The 18,704-nt window shown below is 36.4% G+C and overlaps 1 protein-coding gene across 1 annotated transcript in view; it reads right to left on the reverse strand.

The window, feature by feature from the left end:
• LOC111043285 (WD repeat-containing protein 35) overlaps positions 1-18,704 on the reverse strand; it is a 99,516-nt gene that overhangs the window by 1,419 nt on the left and 79,393 nt on the right. Inside the window, exons 19-23 of the mRNA XM_039422917.1 lie at positions 17,679-17,894; positions 16,845-16,965; positions 10,826-10,969; positions 8,691-8,851; positions 5,474-5,598 (exon numbers count right to left, since the gene is read on the reverse strand). Of these exons, the coding sequence (XP_039278851.1) occupies positions 5,474-5,598; positions 8,691-8,851; positions 10,826-10,969; positions 16,845-16,965; positions 17,679-17,894 (767 nt within the window). The remainder of the gene's footprint in view (positions 1-5,473; positions 5,599-8,690; positions 8,852-10,825; positions 10,970-16,844; positions 16,966-17,678; positions 17,895-18,704) is intronic.

Raw genomic sequence — 18,704 nt, forward strand, 5'->3', positions numbered from 1 at the left:
TATCCTTATATCGTTAGTGGAAGCAAGACCTGTGTTGTAGGATAAGACTTTGGAAACATTTAAAGACCGAAATCTCACCAGGGATACATAGAGAGAAGTTTGCTGCACTCTCAAAAATGATTTTGAGGATCTAGAGGATACAGAAAAAAACGCATTTGATAAGTAGTTTCCTAGATTTTACATTCTATTCGTCCTAATCACTTTTTACCATTCATATGGCTAGAATATTAAACAACAACCTGAAACAGGGTATCTTCCCAGACGGTTTTAAAATAGCGTCTTTCCACTTTACAAAAATGGCGACAAATCTCAAAAAAATAACTATAGACCCATTTTCACTTCAAGCATCTTTTCAAAATATACAAGTCATAATTCATTCTAATTACCAATAATTTATTATCAAATAAAAATTCCGTAATCTGAACTTAGTGTGAATATACCATTACTAGAATATTGCCTTAATCAGGCGGTAAAAAATCGACCGTCCAAAAATCGGTTAAAATTTTGCTACCTAACAGGTTTTTTACCGGCCGTCCAAAATTGGTGTGTGTGCAAGTAGCCGTAGCTTGGAGTGCTGGAAAGTAATGCATTCAAATGTGTAAGAGTGGAGCGGCGAAGGTAGGGCGAAGCAGAGAGAAAATATAGTATTAGAAGATATTATTTATTACTTTTATTTTTACAAGAAAGCACTGAATGAGAGAGAAAAACTGAGGATACTCCTTGTACTATTTCTCTCCCAAATTTAGATAATATTTAAAAATTTAGAAATAAGTTTATGTTTTCAATTTTCTGGCATTTAGTCCATTTTCACTCAAAAACAACAGCAACTAATAATTTTAAATTTTGACGGTTGAGAAGCTGGATAGAAAACAAAAATATTACTCTCGAATCACTGATAATTGAAAAATAAGATATCCCATGGTTTAGGGCGTTAATGTTGCAAATTTCACTGTTAACTCAAGCCGATAGTCCTAGTAGTTGTTTTTGGTAAAGGTATGTGTTGCTGGAAGTTTCTTATACTGTGCCGTTCTTACACTCTCACCCCAACAACACAGTAATGATTATTGACAGTAACCGGCTTGGGTTCACAAAAAAACGGCATGAAATTTGGAACATAAGCGACCTATACCATGGTATATCTTATTATGTTATCTTTTCTCTATAGTAGAAGGGAGCTGAGACATTCAGAAACATGCATTACTTTTGCATTACAACACTCCTGAGCTACACTTAAAAAACACAAACTTTTGTTAAGCTGCACTTGACAAATTTTGCAATCTGGAGTGGCGCACTCACACAACATTCCTTGCCGTTATGAGAATTGATCACCTGACGCTAGTGTTCAGGCGCATCTCAACTCTACTTATAAACAAAGATCTAAGCCAGCTGGTTACAGGACAATAACGCTGGAGACATACGAGGTCTGCTATATCTTCATAGTGAATCATTTAATAGAATCAACAGTTGCCAACAGTTTCAATTGGATAATTAAATTTTCTCGAATTTCGAGCGTATTTTCAAATTTTAGTTGGAAATGTTACTGAACATTAATTGTAGAGATTTTCATGCTCAATCTTTTCCACTTGATTTTTTTTGTTTAAATTGTATCTGAAGCCTGATAATTGGGAATCTAAAATCAAACTTTGCATAGATGAGGCGCAGCTCTTGAAATTTTTACAGATATGGGACTTGTGGTAGTTGATAGAGCTTATCAATGACTATTTTAGGTATGAATTTGATCAAAATCGTTGGAGCCGTTTTCGAGAAAATCGCGAAGAACCCTGTTTTTGACAACATTTTTGCCATTTTAGCCGCCATATTGAATTGCATTTAATCGAAATTGTTCGTGTCGGATCCTTATAGTGTAAGGACCTTAAGTTCCAAATTTCAAGTTATTCCGTTAATTGGGAGATGAGACATCGTGTACACAGACGCACATACACCCATACACATACACTCATACACACACACACACACACACACACACACACACACACACACACACACACACACACACACACACACACACACACACACACACACACACACACACACACACACACACACACACAGACCAATAGCCACCAAAACCCACTTTTTTGGACTCAGGAGACCTTGAAACGTATAGAAATTTAGAAATTGGGGTACCTTAATTTTTTTCGGAAAGCAATACTTTCCTTACCTATGGTAATAGGGCAAGGAAAGTAAAAACACAAACTTTTGTTAAGCTGCACTTGACAAATTTTGCAATCTGGTGTGGCGCAGTCACACAACTTTCCTTGCCGTTATGAGAATTGATCACCTGACGCTAGTGTTCACGCGCATCTCAAGTCTACTTATAAACAAAGATCTGAGCCAGCTGGTGACAGGACAATAACGCTGAAGACATACGAGGTCTGCTATCTCTTCATAGTGAAGAAGTTTGATGACTATTCAATTCGACACCAAGTGGAAGCTCTTTGAAACACTCACTCTGATATGATATTGCGTAATAATCTATACTATAATAAAGTAAATAACTGGCTTATACACGTACGGGATAGGAAAATTATGTTTGACGCATCATCACGTCTGAACTACTGGACTGATTAACTTCAAGTTTTGCATATCGATTCTTAATCAGCCGGGGATGGTTATTGGCCTATTTTCAATTCTTCAAGATTTCATAACGTCAAGTTTTCAGTTTGTCAAGTTTTAAAATAGACCCTTGTGAAGAACGGGTTACCTGCTAGTATTCAATAATTTCAACAGTTCTCATATTAGTTTTCTTTTGAGTTTAAAAATATTTATTGATTCAAAAACTGAAACACACGTTTTTTAAAAACGAATTTATGAGTAGAGTAGTCTACAGAGATATTCACTTCAAACTGTCAGGAATAGTCGAATGATAAGCATTGATATTATTCATAAGCAATGCTGACGGTCCAAAGTTTATCTCACTATAATCATTTCCTCTTGGCTTTTTATAACATTAAATTTAGAAAAGAAACATCTTGGCCTGTTTACCCATATTTGTAATCATAATATTACTAGTAGTTCTGTTAACAGTAGACCTCGCGCTCAGTAAGTTACATTGACCTGTTGTTATATTTTCTCAAAAATTAATAAATAATTTATCAATTTAAAATGTTTAGAAAAAAACCCTAAATAAACATAGAGCTTTCTGTCCTATCGTACCGTGACGTGTCGTCCCGAAATGTGAGTGTGAGCGCTGTTATCAGGTCTGGCTGCCGTCGATACGCCAATCCAATCAACCCATCAGAGAACATTCTGTGTTGTCGTGTTGGCGAAAAAACGGTGTGTTGAAATGAACAAAATAACTACCATAATGCTGATTTCCTACAAACTTCATTTCTCACTTTTCATGATTTTAGAAATCAATTTATTTTCAATAATATTTTTTGCAATTTTAATCATCAGGTTAAAAAAGAAAAATGTGAAAAAAATGTTTTCTATCAATAACTCTAAACTCCAAACTAGAATCATGGTCTCAGCTTATGAAAATACAAAGTTAGTAGACAACATTGATGGAAAGATACATTTTCAAGATGTTCGATGTTTTTGAACGGGTAGTATTATAGTCCATAATATAATAGTATTAAAGTCTGATTTTTACGGTAATATTGGCGTTCAAAGGAGACTCCTTTTCCTTTTGTATTATCCTTAAAATGCAAAATTTCAAAAAACCGAATGTATACGTCGACGCCCAATTCAAAAAGGAACATACCTGTCAAATTTCATGAAAATCTATTGCTACGTTTCGCTGTAAATGCGGAACATAAATATAAACATAAAGAGAAATGCAAAACCGTCGACTTGAATCTTAATCCTCACTTCGCTCGGTCAATCAATAATTTGAAAATAAATGATAGAGTGCCGTTTGTATAGTGCCAGTTCAAACGAAATTTCATTTCAAACTAATTAAAATTCATATCAATCCTATAGTAAGGTTAATGTTATAAAGGCAGGGAAGGCCATCCTCTCTGTATCCTCTGTCATGTCAATGCCTTCTATAGACGGTAGCAGATTTATTCATGTAATATTAACTGTTCATTCTCTTCTGAATTAATCAATTATATTTTATCAAGTAAGAAATTATATTTTTCAATAATTTCATAATGTTTTTTCATAATTGAGGTGTAATATTTTGTTAATTGATTTTATTAATTCTACATTGTTAAAAGACGATCTAGCAACAGAGCAAAGCGAGAAAAAGATAGTGCTATCCGCTTTGTTGAATGATAGACAAGGATAGCAATACCATTGCTAAACAAACACTGCCATTATAACGTGGACCTCACTATAGTTTGTTATAATGCGGTTCATTTTGAGTTTTTTTTAAACATCTTTATTGCCCATAAAAACAAATACAAAATAAAAAAAACTTACAAAAGAAATATTCTAGATTATAATATTATGCTATTTTACAAATAAATTAAAATTACATGGCACCACCCAGCAAGGGCAAAACCTGACCGCTGAGTGAGAGTATCAGCTGATTAGACAATATAAAAATTTATTTACTAATAATCAAAGCTACAAAAATCGAAGTTAACAATAAATTACTAGTAACTATAATATTTGACTGATGTCGAAGAAAAATTTTTGTATCACCCACTTATTTATCTGTTCCATCCTCTGTCTGCCCCTATTAGAAAGATATTCTGACAATGCATTTGGCAAGATATTTATTATTTTTGAGCTAAGATACCCCAATTGTCTTCGCACTATTGTCAAATCTGAATAGTTGATATTATAAATGTTATGAGATGTAACTCTCAGGTTATACATAGAAACGTTATTATTCACTGTAAATTCATCCTTCCTCATCCATGCATAATAGAGAAGTTTCTTTATATAAATTTGACGTACTGTCATCACTTTAAATTTGGCAAATGTTTCACTACTAGAAAAAGCCCCACCAGCTGATTCAATTCAGTTTAAGCAGTTACGGCACAGTATCATAGCCACCTCTAATACAAGTCCCCGGCCTACGATATTGCAACGTCGCAGTGTTGGCCTAGAATCTAATACATGATTGGTGAAAAAATTTTTAAAAAATACCAGCTGATCTTTTCCGCCAATCATGTATTAGATTCTAGGCCTATACTGCGACGTTGCAATATCGTAGGACAGGGCCTTGTATTAGAGGTGGCTATGACAGTATACATACAGTATGGAAACTCGGCTAGTACCATGGCGCAAAAATCCGCCATCTTGTTAGGAAGCGCCGCATTGTAATAGTATTGATGGGAGGTTCGGATCACTTTAATGATCCGGATCAATTGATCTAGTTCACTGCCACGAGCCAATCAGAAGACCAGGATTGGAACTTCCTAAGGTCACGTGACGTGTCTAGTGTTTGCGCCATGTAAAAAGCATTGGTTAGATAGGCGTTTGATTGACAGTTTCCATTCTGTACCTATTCTGTGGTTACGGCTCTAATTGAGACAGTCGAGTAGAGGATACTTACCAGAGAGAGATGAACGTAGCACACGAACTGCACTCTGCTTGGTTGGTTCGGAAGTCACGCGGGGCATGCTTTGTGAATATTTGAATAGCAATGTCTGCGTACTCCTCTCTCTTAGATTCCCGGATCTGAAATCACAACAAAAAATTATAATAATTGATTTCTCTTTTTTTATTGAGTGCTTCGTCATCTAAAGGTGCATACAGACCTGAACGCCACGAACACGCGTATTTCACTTTTAATCGACTGATGAAAGCTTATCATCATACACCTGTACCTTAGACCGGTTACAGAGCTCCACCGACCGTCAGAGCGTATGTACCATCCTGACCGTACGCATCGATGAATCAGTTTTACACATTCGGAGCTCGACCGACCGTCAGTGCGTATGCACCATCCTGACCATACATCAGTTTTTTCTGACTTACAAAATGGCCGCTTTTACAGATTGTTTAATTGCAGCTTATTATCTTCGTAAACGGAAGATTAAAAGACGTAGATATAAAGTTCACCCGATGGTCGCCCAAAGAGCATTTCAAAGGGAATTTAGTACCATTATATATTATACATCATTGCTTGGGGTGAAGATACATTTTTCAACTACTTCAGAATGCCCATCAGAAATTTTGATGAGTTATTTCGAGCTTGTATCACCATTGGGAATACTTGCAGTCACTTTAAGCTACGGATCAAATAAATGCAGATAATATTAATAATATATGATTTTTTCAATAAAAAATTTAGAAATGATTGAAGAAATGTATAGAAATACTCCGAATTTAAATATGACACTATAATTGAATTCATTCATTATGCTATTCAATTCAATATCAGCTGATTGTCGGGCAGAGGTGTCAGCAAATTGGTTATGTTGCGATCGGGCTACTGATCAGTACAGCTCTGAAAGCTTCTATTTGTTTCAATAGCGCGTCAGTCCACCAATGGAACGGATGCGCACGAGCTCGACCGATGGTCTTCGCTGTATATGGATGGGTCTCAGGGTGCCATTGGCCTCTTCTGTGACCTCTCCCGGGCCTTCGACATGGTCGACCATGAATTGTTGCTGAAAAAGTTAGAATTTTATGGATTTACGGGAAAAGCAGCCAGGTTTTTCAATTCATATCTCTCGGGGAGATTTCAGGCAGTCAGACTTACAAACGGATGTGGTGGGGTAGAAACATCTGAGTGTAAAAGAAATCTATGTGGGGTTGCTCAGGGGTCGATCTTGGGTCCTGTACTTTTCAATATTTTTATTAATGACCTCCCTCATAGTATTAGCTCTGACTTTATTCTCTATGCAGATGATACCACTGTGATTGTGAAGGGTGAAGATGATGATGAAGTCCAGCGGAAATAAGTACAGGCTCTTAACCAGCTTAGCCATTGGTTCAGCTGTAATCTTCTAAAGTTAAATTTGAAGAAAACCCATCATCTCAAATTTTCTACTGGGGGCTCTGGAAGTCTCGCACATACTCTTTACTCAACAACAGGAGAGGAATGTTGCGCTGCTGAGATGATTAGATTTCTTGGTGTTGACCTGCAGGGAAATTTTAAGTGGGATAGCCACGTAAAAGCATTGGATGTGAAATTGTCCCGTGCTATTTTTGCCTTGAAAACAATAGTCAGAGTGGCAAATAGAAAAACAGCACTAACTGTCTATCATGGCTATTTCATGTCTCACATCAGATACATTATCTTATTCTGGGGCAGCAACCAGACAAACCTTCAGAATATGTTCCGTAAGCAAAAGAAAGCAATCAGGGTTATTGAGGGAGCCGAATCTAAGGTTTCATGTAGGCCAATTTTCAAAAAACTCAAATTATTAACAATTCCAGCCCTTTATTTTTTGGATATTGCATCTTTTGTTCACATTAATAAGCAGAAATTCATGGAGGATAACATTTCACACAGATACCCCACAAGACATAAAATGTTTACCCTCCAGTACCCCACTCATTGACTTTCGCTCTTGGAGGGGGGACCAAATTTTGCTGGGCTCAGAATTTTCAACTGTTTGACGGACGAACTTAAGAGTGTTGACAGTCATGGTAAATTTTATACAGCTCTCAAAGATATACTGACTGAATGCTGCCCGATGTTTATATGTTTGTATTTCACCGGATCTCGATCCAATATGTTGAAATGGGGAATACTTCCTGGCAGGAACGCTCTATGTGAGTGTGGAGTGAGACAGGATCCGGAGCATTTAATGGTCTGCGGGATACTTCAAGTGACATGCACTCCTGATGATTTGATAACAGCCAATTACAAAGCCGTAAAGGTGGCTACACACTGGAAATCCAGTATATAGACTGGTTTATAAATTTTTCTACTCACTTTATTGATATTGTTAATGCTTTGTTAAATTTATGTTATGGTTTAAATAATAAGTGGTCTGACCTGGACACGGAAACGAACGAACCGGATCTCGAAAACGGCTCTAACGATTCTCACGAAATTCAGAACTTAGTAGGTTTATAATATAAAGATAGGATTGCACTAGGTATCATCCCTGGGAAAACTCGCTGAAGGACATTAAAATGATAATTATGATTCATCCTTTGAAAAACAGCTGATAATAATTATTTCGTCGTCTGTTGGTGATGAAGTGAGTGAGTGAGTTCATGTGTGTGGGACTGTGTCAAAATTATGACTCAGCTGTTGAACTTTTGTAATCATTCAATCAGGTACTTAGTGCCGGTTGCAAAAAAGCCGGGCTATTTTCAATCCTGACTAGGACTTTGTGAGGGAAATTTTTGCATTACTCTGGGAATTAATCTCAATTTACTGTGATTAGATAGAGCATTTCTGTATGAATGTTATTATAATTTCTTCTTTCATAATAAATTGTTTATGCTTTTGTACTCCAGAGCGAAGCTCGGTCTCTGATATTTATACATTAAATCTCCTTGTGTATCTTTTCGGATGCAACACGTTGCTTTTGAGAAGATACAAAAGAGCATCAGCTGCTTATGGAAAGATGCATTTTCAAAAATGTTGTATGTTTTTGAACGGGTAGTATTATAGTCTAGTGGCCCTCCACCGATAGGCAAAACTACAGGATCCGGACTTGAAAATGGCATTAGTGTTTATACATGTTGCAAGTTAAATTTTTTTCAAAAACGGTACTTGGGTTTTTATTTCTAGATAAAATTAAGAGCCACCCTAACCAAAAAGTTGATATAGTGAAATTACTACAATGTGTGACAGGCCTACTAACATTGTCGAGGCTTTCCAGCCTCATGAACGCCCTCGAACAGGTGCCGAATGCTCGACAGGCCGAACTGGCTAGAGCCAACAGGCAGTAGATGTCCTCTGTATTCAGAATGTCGCTGTAGTTCTTCAAATAGAGCGCTGTTTGCATCGCCGCATCGGCATGACCTATCAATACAAAACATAAAATTTACATTTCAGGTAAGTTTAGGAATAGAGAAAACGTATATGTGCAAGTGCAAGTCGAATCATACATGTGTGCTGAAAACCAAAACTTGAAAAGAGCCACTGAAACACGTAGTGACTTGCATGTTGCTGCTCTCACTGAACGCACCACATAGATGGATGAGACTGTTCAGGATGAAGTCTGCTTTTTGGGAGTCAGAATCAGAAACTGTCTCAAGTGGATCACATTCTGAACAAACTCTCAAGTGTCTGCTGCTCGTTGAAAGTACTGAAGAATTTAGTTGGAACAAAAACACTATTGAATGTCTTCCATGGTTATTTAATGTCGATAATTCGATACAGCATAATGTTCTGGTGGAGTGGAAAAAATAATCTTAACTCTGTCTTTAAAAAGCATAAAAAGCCCTCAGAATTGTCAACAACTTGCCTTGTAAAAACTCTTTCAGAAGACTTCGAATTTTAACAGTTCCTGCATTGTACTTTCTCGAAATTGCAACTATGGCAAAGAAAAACGAGAAGATATTGATAGAGAGTCATATCCATCATAGTTACAATACTAGAAACCAGATAGTTCATCTTCAGTACCCGCAACACAGAACAGCACGCTTAGAGAAAGGACCACATTATTCAATTCAATTCAATTCAATTTATTTCACCAAAACACAAAAACTGTACAAAGATGTGACAATCAGAAAAAAAACAATAATTATTATTCTAAATATCTATATCATCTATCTGTAAAATACGGCTGGAGGTGAAGAACTACTGGCATAAGTGAAACACTTGTTCGCCAGTAGGAGTAGAGACTTACCGTAACTGTTTCTAAATCTTAAGCTAATAATTTGAAATGGAATCTTTTTATTCAAACAATGGTAAGTATATTTAAAATAAATGCTATTAATTGTGAATTAATCCAGACAATAATGATAGCGGACTAAGAGCTTATAACTCTCTTCCTATTGAAATAAAATGTATTGAGAGCTCAGAAAGGTTTAAGAATGCAATAAAAGCTAAATTGATCGATGCATCTCTGTACAGTTTAGAGGAAAGCTTCAACTGTTGACGCGTGTAGACATTTTTTGCAAGCATATTTTTTCAACTCCTTTGTATGTTCTGATTCTCTTCTTTTTCTCTCTATTTTATGATTACTGTAGTCGATACTTTTGACGTGTCATATACTACCAAGCTTTGCTTGATCTGTAGTGTTATATGACGAAAATTAAACTGAACTAAACTAAACTAACCAGCAAGTGCAAGCGTTCAGTGTGACTGTTCCTATTGCTCTTTCCAGATGTTATTTCTGCAAACCAAGCTTGCACTTGCACATACAGAGTGTCCCTTAGATTCTACATGAAACTTGCAACAAAAAATGTTCAGTAAAATTTTCTCATATTGATAATGGTTTTCGATATATATATTTTTGAAAAATGTCAATAACTACTGAACTATCAATCAGAATCAAATTCTAAGGATATGGTTGATTGATTGAGTACTTCATTCATGTAGATTACAACAATATATACTGGCTTATACACTTATATACAAAGTGTTGGAAAGAGGAAGAAATTTTCAATGAGATTCGAATAATTTGTTGCCTTGTTCGACGTTTTTGCAATATTTACGAGCGTTCAAACTATTTGAAATTTGGATTTGAATTCGACGAATGTACTTAGCTCAACTTTCAGCGCTCATAAAATGTTCAAGAACGTCATACAGAGAAACAAATTGTATGAATCTTTTTGGAATAATTTTCCTCCTCTTTCCAATTATATCCTTAGAAATAGATTTTGACTGATAGGATCAGAATCTGATAGGTTCGCGTTCTGCTCTTGCTCGACCTGCGATCATCTTGCGATCTAACGTTCGTTTGCGGAGCAGAGCCTAAGTCCTTAATATGATGGCGATGATAAAAACTAAAAGAAATTGGAATGAATTGGTGAACAAATGAATGAATACCTTCATAGAGTTGCCTCTGAGAAAGCATGAGAAAGTGATAGGCCTCAGCGCCCCGCCACGCGGCGTCTATCAGTTTCAGGTCCAGTGTGGAATTGCTCTCCACTTCGTAGCTACCCATTAACGCGCGGCTCTTTGTTGCGGTGTCTGCAAAACGTTAAATATTCACAAACGTTTTACTAAACAACACTTTACACAATCTGTATTGAATGAAAAAGACTAAGAAATTGTCAAAAAACCACTGATTTATTGATAATTAGAAAGACCGGTTTCGGTTATTACACCATTGTCAATCTCTGATAAACTAAAACTAAATACAAGAGCAGCAGAATTTATACTAGTAGGCGAGTACTGCTATTGGTCGAGGGCATGAACGCCTGCCATTGGCCTAGCTAGACAGTCTCCTCCCCCTCAACGGTGTGACAAAATGGCGGCTTAAGCAACAGAATCGCCATGATAATAAAATTTACTTTTAGTACAAAATAAGAAGCAAGAAAACAAGTGTGAAAGATAATAAAACAAATATGTAAATGGAAAAACTATTGACTAATGTATGCTTACAATTTTATGATAAAACTAAATTCGTAGTGTTGTATTGGTTGAAATGAATCTGGTCATTTAAACTATACTGGGAATTTTCCTTAATTACTCTTGTTATTTCTAAAGCCTCTAGAATATTCAAAGATCTGCCTTTGTTATTAACATGCAGAAACTCAACATTCTCCTTAACTGTGAACTTGTGATTATTTGTTATCAAATGTTCTGCAAAGTTAGATTCCCCATTTTGTTTATTCCAATCTCTAATGTGTTCTTTAATTCTACTTTTGAAACTTCTACGAGTCTGACCCACATAAGCATTACAATCATCACATTTAAGTTTGTACACCCCGCTTTTATCCCAAATTTTTCATTCTTTTTCATTCAATATGAATAATTACCACAATATCAACTTCTCAACTACACAAAAAGACAATCTGTATTACCTGCTAAATAGTTATTTGTATATCTAGAGTGAAAAGTGCTGTTTTTTCTCCCTGAGGGAAAAGTTTGAAGCCCGAGGCGAAGCCGAGGGCAACAATTTTCCTGAGGGAGAAAAAACATTTTTCACTCGTGATATACACAACATTTTTCCTCCACCTACATTTTTATAAAAACTGCTAATAAAATAATTTTTAAAAACGTATGTGACCAAACAATGTGTTACAACATAATCTAAAAAGTAAACAGAAACAGCTGGCTTGTAATCATAGTTCTCCTCCGACAGCACTATCTGTCGGCTAAAGTTGTAACAACAATGACAGCCAAAACTACAGCTATGATGAAGTTCCCGTTTCAAATTTGATTAGTTAATAAGTAATATTCGTTGGCTGATATTTTGAATAACATGGAATAAAAGAAAAAAATATATACATTTTTTAGTATAGTGATATGAAGTTTGTAATAATAATTTCAGCATACAAACATAAATTTTATATATCGATCAAATGTCTGGTTGAGGTATTGAATTTAGTTGGTTTAATGACTACTCTATATGCTTCCTCATCTGAGCTTAGACCTTCTGACCCATTTCAAATGTACGTTTTTAAAATAGAGATGCTTCCCATGTTATTTAAATGGAGTCACTTTTACTCCCTAGGGAGTTTTTCTGTTTTTTAGTACCGAGAGCGAAAAAGTGACACTTTAGTATCATGTTTCAGGGAGTAAAGTAAGTACTTTTGACAGTAGGTGGAGGAAAAATGTATTTTCGCCACACTGCACAGAAAGCAGCTGTTTTCCAGTCCCTACGTAGATCTGAAAGACCTTGTTTGCAGACGACTCTCGTCTGACGTAAGAAACAGGTTTCTTTCCGGCCTAGGCCAGAAAGAGTACCCTTTCCGGCCGCTTTTTGAAAATTTTTGAAAATGTGTTTGCGTGTTTGGACAACTGTACCATATGGACATTGTGTTCAGGAGGGTGAGATCGGAAATTTCCACACCACTTTGAGTATCCTACGACGTCTGGTTCTTGAGATATGAGACATCAAAGTTTCCCCCCCCCCTCACAAAACATTCTTATTCAATTTATTATTCTTATATAGCTGATGGCAGAAAGTTAGGCGGCTTCGTGGGTCACAAGGTGTAACCTACTCACAGCTGATGCAATGCATCTATTTATTGTCTCTTTTGATTTAAAAATCATCACCTAAGCCAAGCTAGATGACTACTCTACTTGACAACATCAGCTGTAGGAACGCACAAGAGACCCACGAAACCGGCTAACTTTTTGGCGTCAGCTACACCTGTAGTGTGTCGAAAAATATCGTACGCGACTCTCTCAGAAAGGTGTTTACGGTATTCGGATTCCGGGAAACTACAAACTATCCTCATACCGTAAACACTAACTTTCTGGGCTGTAGCGTAATATACTATTTTATTGCCTTCATTAGAGCGAGACCTTATTATATGTTTCATAGTCGGCAGGACAGGAAACTATCCGATTATGTTGGCGCCTGAAAAACCGCCTAATATGGTCTCGTTCTTACGGTTAAAACATTGTGGAGCAGCGATAGACGTTGGAGGAGGACAGTGTACCATTAAATGCCTGTAATTAAATGTTGACGCACTCTGATTGGAAAAATATTGGAGCGGTATGTTTCATTACTCAACACACTGAGACCCGGTTGCACAAAAGCCGGTTAAATGTTAATCGTGGTTAATTTCACGAGACCCAATCAGAGAAGGCCTATTTGAAAAGACGGCTTCTCTGATTGGATCTCGTGAAATTAACCACGATTAAAATTCAACTGGCTTTTGTTCAGCCGGCACTCAAGCTTGCAGCTACCTTTGCCGGTCCACCAAATAATGTTCAATAAATTTATAATGATTTGTTATTTTGTATTGATGAATAAATAATGTTTTCACCCTAAAAGAGTGTTTACATTGGTCAAGTTTCCTTGAGGTTTATGAAAAATGAATGTATTTCTTAGCTAAATTAGACTAGTAGTTCTGTGAACAGTAGACCTCGCACTCAGTTAGTTACATTGACCTGTTGTTATGTTTTCTCAAAAATTGATAAATAATTTATCAATTTAAAATGTCTAGAAAAAATCCTAAATAAACATAGAGCTCTCTGTCCTATCGTACCGTGACGTGTCGTCCCGGAATGTGAGTATGAGCACTGTTATCAGGTCTGGCTGCAACTGTCAACAACGTTGATGGAAAGATACATTTTCAAGATGTTCGATGTTTTTGAACGGGTAGTATTAAAGTCAACTGTCTACTAACGTTGATGGAAAGATACATTTTCAAGATGTTCGATGTTTTTGAACGGGTAGTATCCACTAGACAGCTGATTTATGATGAATAATTCTATCGTCTGATTTTTACTCTAATATTGGCGTATGAAGGAGGCTCCTTTTTCCTTTAATATTATCCTTGAAATGCAAAATTTCCAAAAAAAACCTTGTATATACGTCGACGCGCAATTTAAAAAGGAACATACCTGTCAAATTTCATAAAAATCTACTACCGCGTTTCACCGTAAATGCGCAACATATAAACATTTAAACATTAAGAGAAATGCCAAACCGTCGACTTGAATCTTAGACCTCACTTCGCTCAATCAATTAAGTTTCCTAGCAAACTTTTAAGTCAAGTTTACAAGAGCATAAACAGAATCCACTATACCAATATAGATACTTCTTCAAGTTTTGGATTCAATTAAATCTAGAAGCTACAATCCAAGTTCTCGGCAAGTACTCTCCAAGCTACAAATGCGAAAATTAGATTAAAACAGTTGTCAGTCAATGTAGAATAATAATAATAATAATAATAATAATAATAATAATAATGTATAAAAACAACTAAACAAGAAAGTATGATGTCGATGAAAAAGAAAACTTCAAGTTAACTTGAATTCAAGTTTTCAAATCACCCATTCAACTCAAACGTTAAAATCTTAAATGCAAAGAAAGTTGAACAATGTAAACGCAGCTTAAACGTTAAGCCCGGTTCAGACGCTAAAGTTTACCATCAGTGTTTTGCTCAAGCAAAAGACGGATCGTTTGGTTCAAGCAAAAGACGGATGTAAAATTGTGTCCACACGCATCCGTCTTATGTCGTCCGTTTTCCTATTTTTGTGTCCACAAGCTCCATATATCCGGTAGATGAGTAATAATTATATCATATTTTTTCGCTGATTCAACTGGATAATGCTATATTTAATAACAAAATGACAAAAATATTACTGTTAATCGCTGAATGGCTTTGTTTACATGTCATATCTCGATACACAGTGATTGTAAATGGATTGAAATTTTGTAGATAGTATCATAGAGAAACAATAGCGTAAGTAGATATCCCATGGTATAGGGAGTTTATGTCGTAACTTGTACTGTTATCTCAAGCCGATAGTCCATGTAGTTCTTTCCCTTGAAGCTTTGTGACACTGGTAGTCTCTCATATTGTGCCGTTCATACTCTCTCACCCGGCCAAAACAGTAAAAATCGACAATAATCAACAGTAATCGGCTTGAGATAACAGTAAAAGTTACGACATAAACTCCCTATACCATGGGATATCTACTTACGTTATTGTTTATCTATGATAGTATTCTTATCAACAATATAGTACATCTTAATATATCATGATAGTAAATCATAATATCAACATCAAATTCTGAGGGAATCATGAGGATCAAGAAAGGAAAAAATAGTTAAATGGCGTTATATACAATCGATAAAAAAACTTGCTTATTTTCAAGTACTCGCGAGGCATTTTATCAATTTGAGGGCGCTGAATCCGAATCTGAAATCACAATTTCTCTATCTCCATTATACGCGATTTAGGTTTTGATGGATAGGCAAAAGACGGACGGTTTGATGGAAAAAGATTCCCGGCCGATACATTTCAAGTTTGACGACTTAAGCTTGAAGACCGTCCGATCCGTTTCACCGTCCAGACGCAACGACTTACATGCTCCGACTTTTGCTTGAGCAAAAGACTTGAGCGTCTGGACCGGGCTTTAAAACATGATGGAGGTGTAGGTAGAAATATGTTTAATATGTAGAAAATAAAAATCTCAGTACCCTTTTTTAAAATATTTTATCACAAATCACAATATTTTGTGATGAAATATTTAAAAAAAAGGGTACTGAGATTTTTATTTTCTTCATATTTATATTACAAGTAGCCCTATACAGGAAAGAGATAGAAATATGTTGTATTTTGTACTAGAAATGTCATAGAGAAAAGATAGCATAAGAAATATCTCACGGTATAGGTCGTTTATGTTGCAAATTTCAAGCCGATTCTTTGTTAACTCCAGCCGATAACTGTCGACTACTGTCTATTATTGCTGTTTTGGTCGTGTAAGAGCGGCACAGTATGAGAGGCTACCAGCGCCACATAGCTTCATGAGAGAGAAGTATTATGACATCAGCTTGCGTTAACATTGAAAATTGGAATATAAACGCCCTATACCATACAAATCATTGTGTTTTAATCTCATTAACCTTCCGGTAGTCGCACCCTATTCAATCACACGAGCAGTCGCGTGATGTAATTTTTACAACATCCAATTTTGTGTTATGTACTCTGCTTACAGTCAAAACATGTTAATTAATTGTATAATTACTATTTCCATCTCATTGGATTATTACACGCCTATGAACATTTGCAGATTACCTTTTCGTAGCCCAATGAGGTACACCAAGCAAAGCCAACAATTCCGTGTTATTGGTTCGTTCACAGTCTCTTCCCCTATCTAACTTATGCACTGTCGCGACTAAATGGCACCTTAAGACTGAACCATTGCTCAGTTGATACTGCAACTCAGTGGAGTGATGGGGAGGAAGTTTTGGAATGCATGGGTAACTCATTCACTGACACCACCCCATTCAATAGTTTTGTGCAAAAAACTGACACCTTTGTACTTTTTACAACAGCGCGACTGCCGGAAGGTTAAGTAAAAATTCTATATCACTGTATACAGAGTTCGATTGATTATTATATTTCGTAAATGTTGACGGAATCCAATACCTTACCTGAGTGAATATTGTGGTTGTTCTTCAATTTATTATGCTCTTCAACTAGAAGAGCAGCTAACACATGCAGCTTTTTTAGTCGCAGAGGTTTGGCTCCTTTCTTTGTTTGCTCATCAGCCAGCTATAACAACAAATATAAACGTACAATAAAAATATTTTTCTCAACATAACCTAATAGACGTTGCTAGCAATAAATAACGAATCAATAATTACTATTAAACAAAAATCCTAATTCAATGCTGTAAACCCCGAAGACTTCTGCTACTGCAAATATTGACAACAGGGTTAATAGCTAGATGGAAATTCGATGAGAGCTACTATCCAAAAACTATTTGCCAGCCCGGGAATCGAACCCGGTACCTCTTACTTGTTAGTCAGGAATGCTTACCCTTACACCAAACTGACAATCTCTGGATAGCAGCGCTCATTTTATACGAAGCCATAGCGGCCAACCAGTCTACAGATGGAATTAAATTAGAGTTTGCATTTGCTCAAATGCTAATTAATATATAATTATTATCTAACGGAAATGACCCCTAGTCTCTCATATTGAGAGACTACCAGCGTCATAAAGCTTCACAGGAAAGAACTACGTGGACTGTCAGTCATGACATATTCTATGAATATGTTTGAGAAACCAATAAAAATGTATTGTTTTACTATGTCATTATTGTTTCTAGTAAAGCTATAGCGTTGTTTATTGAACTACTGAGAAACCGGGCATTACAGTCAAAATGTTTTCTAAGGGACGCGGAACAATAGTGAACAATTTATCACTTTGAACAATGACCGTGTTCCCAGAACGTACACATTGTCAAACTGTCCTGGCATTACCTGGAACATGAGTGTGGCTGCATCGAGGTAGCGCTGCGCCTTGCGATAGAGTTGCACCACTTCCAGAATGCGGCCCTTGGCGAGGAGGTCGGCCGCACATCGGTCCAGCAGTCGGCCGATCTCAGGCAGCATGTTGTGCATCTCAGCCAGTCGCACGGCAGAGTCCCACTGGTGAAGGTCCACGCAAGCCTCCACTGCCGAGTGTAGTGAGCCACTCTATTAATCAATCAATCAAACCAAATGACACATTTCTATTTCCATTGATAAACGTGGTTTCAATACAGTATTATGCAGGCGGTTCACTCTCTCCGAATGTTCAACGTCTCCGATCGACATAAATCGGAGTGAAGGCGAGCCGAGCGGATGACATCCACACTCTCGCGTTCGTCGTCATACTTAAAAACTCGGCGAGAGTGGAGCGCCGTCATAAGAAGCAGTTCACCTCCCAGACTCCACTACATACAGTGGGATTCAGGTTATGAAATCAGTGGAAATATAGTTTTCTATTAACTAGTAGTTCTGTGAACAGTAGACCTCACGTAGTATTCTCATCCACAAGTACCTGATTGAAACTATAGACCTTATGGAAATACAGCAATAGACTGGCTTCTCCACACATCTGTGTAATCACTTGTCAGCTGATTTATGATGAATAATTCTATAGTATGATTTTTACTCTAATATTGGTGTATGAAGGAGGCTCCTTTTTCCTTTTATATTATCCTTGAAATGCAAAATTTCCAAAAACCTTGTATATACGTCGACGCGCTATTAAAGAAGGAACATACCTGTCAAATTTCATGATAATCTATTACCGCGTTTCGCCGTAAATGCGCAACATATAAAAATATAAACATTCAAACATTTAAACATTGAGTGAAATGCCAAACCGTCGACTTGAATCTTAGACCTCACTTCGCTCGGTCAATAAATAAATAATTTATTGTCAAAAACATAAAAATGTCATAACAACGTCATCAGCTTACAGCAATATCACATTTTATTTTCATAATTTTATTTTAAAAT

This window comes from Nilaparvata lugens, chromosome 3 (genome assembly GCF_014356525.2).
Source record: "Nilaparvata lugens isolate BPH chromosome 3, ASM1435652v1, whole genome shotgun sequence".
Lineage (NCBI taxonomy): Eukaryota > Metazoa > Arthropoda > Insecta > Hemiptera > Delphacidae > Nilaparvata > Nilaparvata lugens.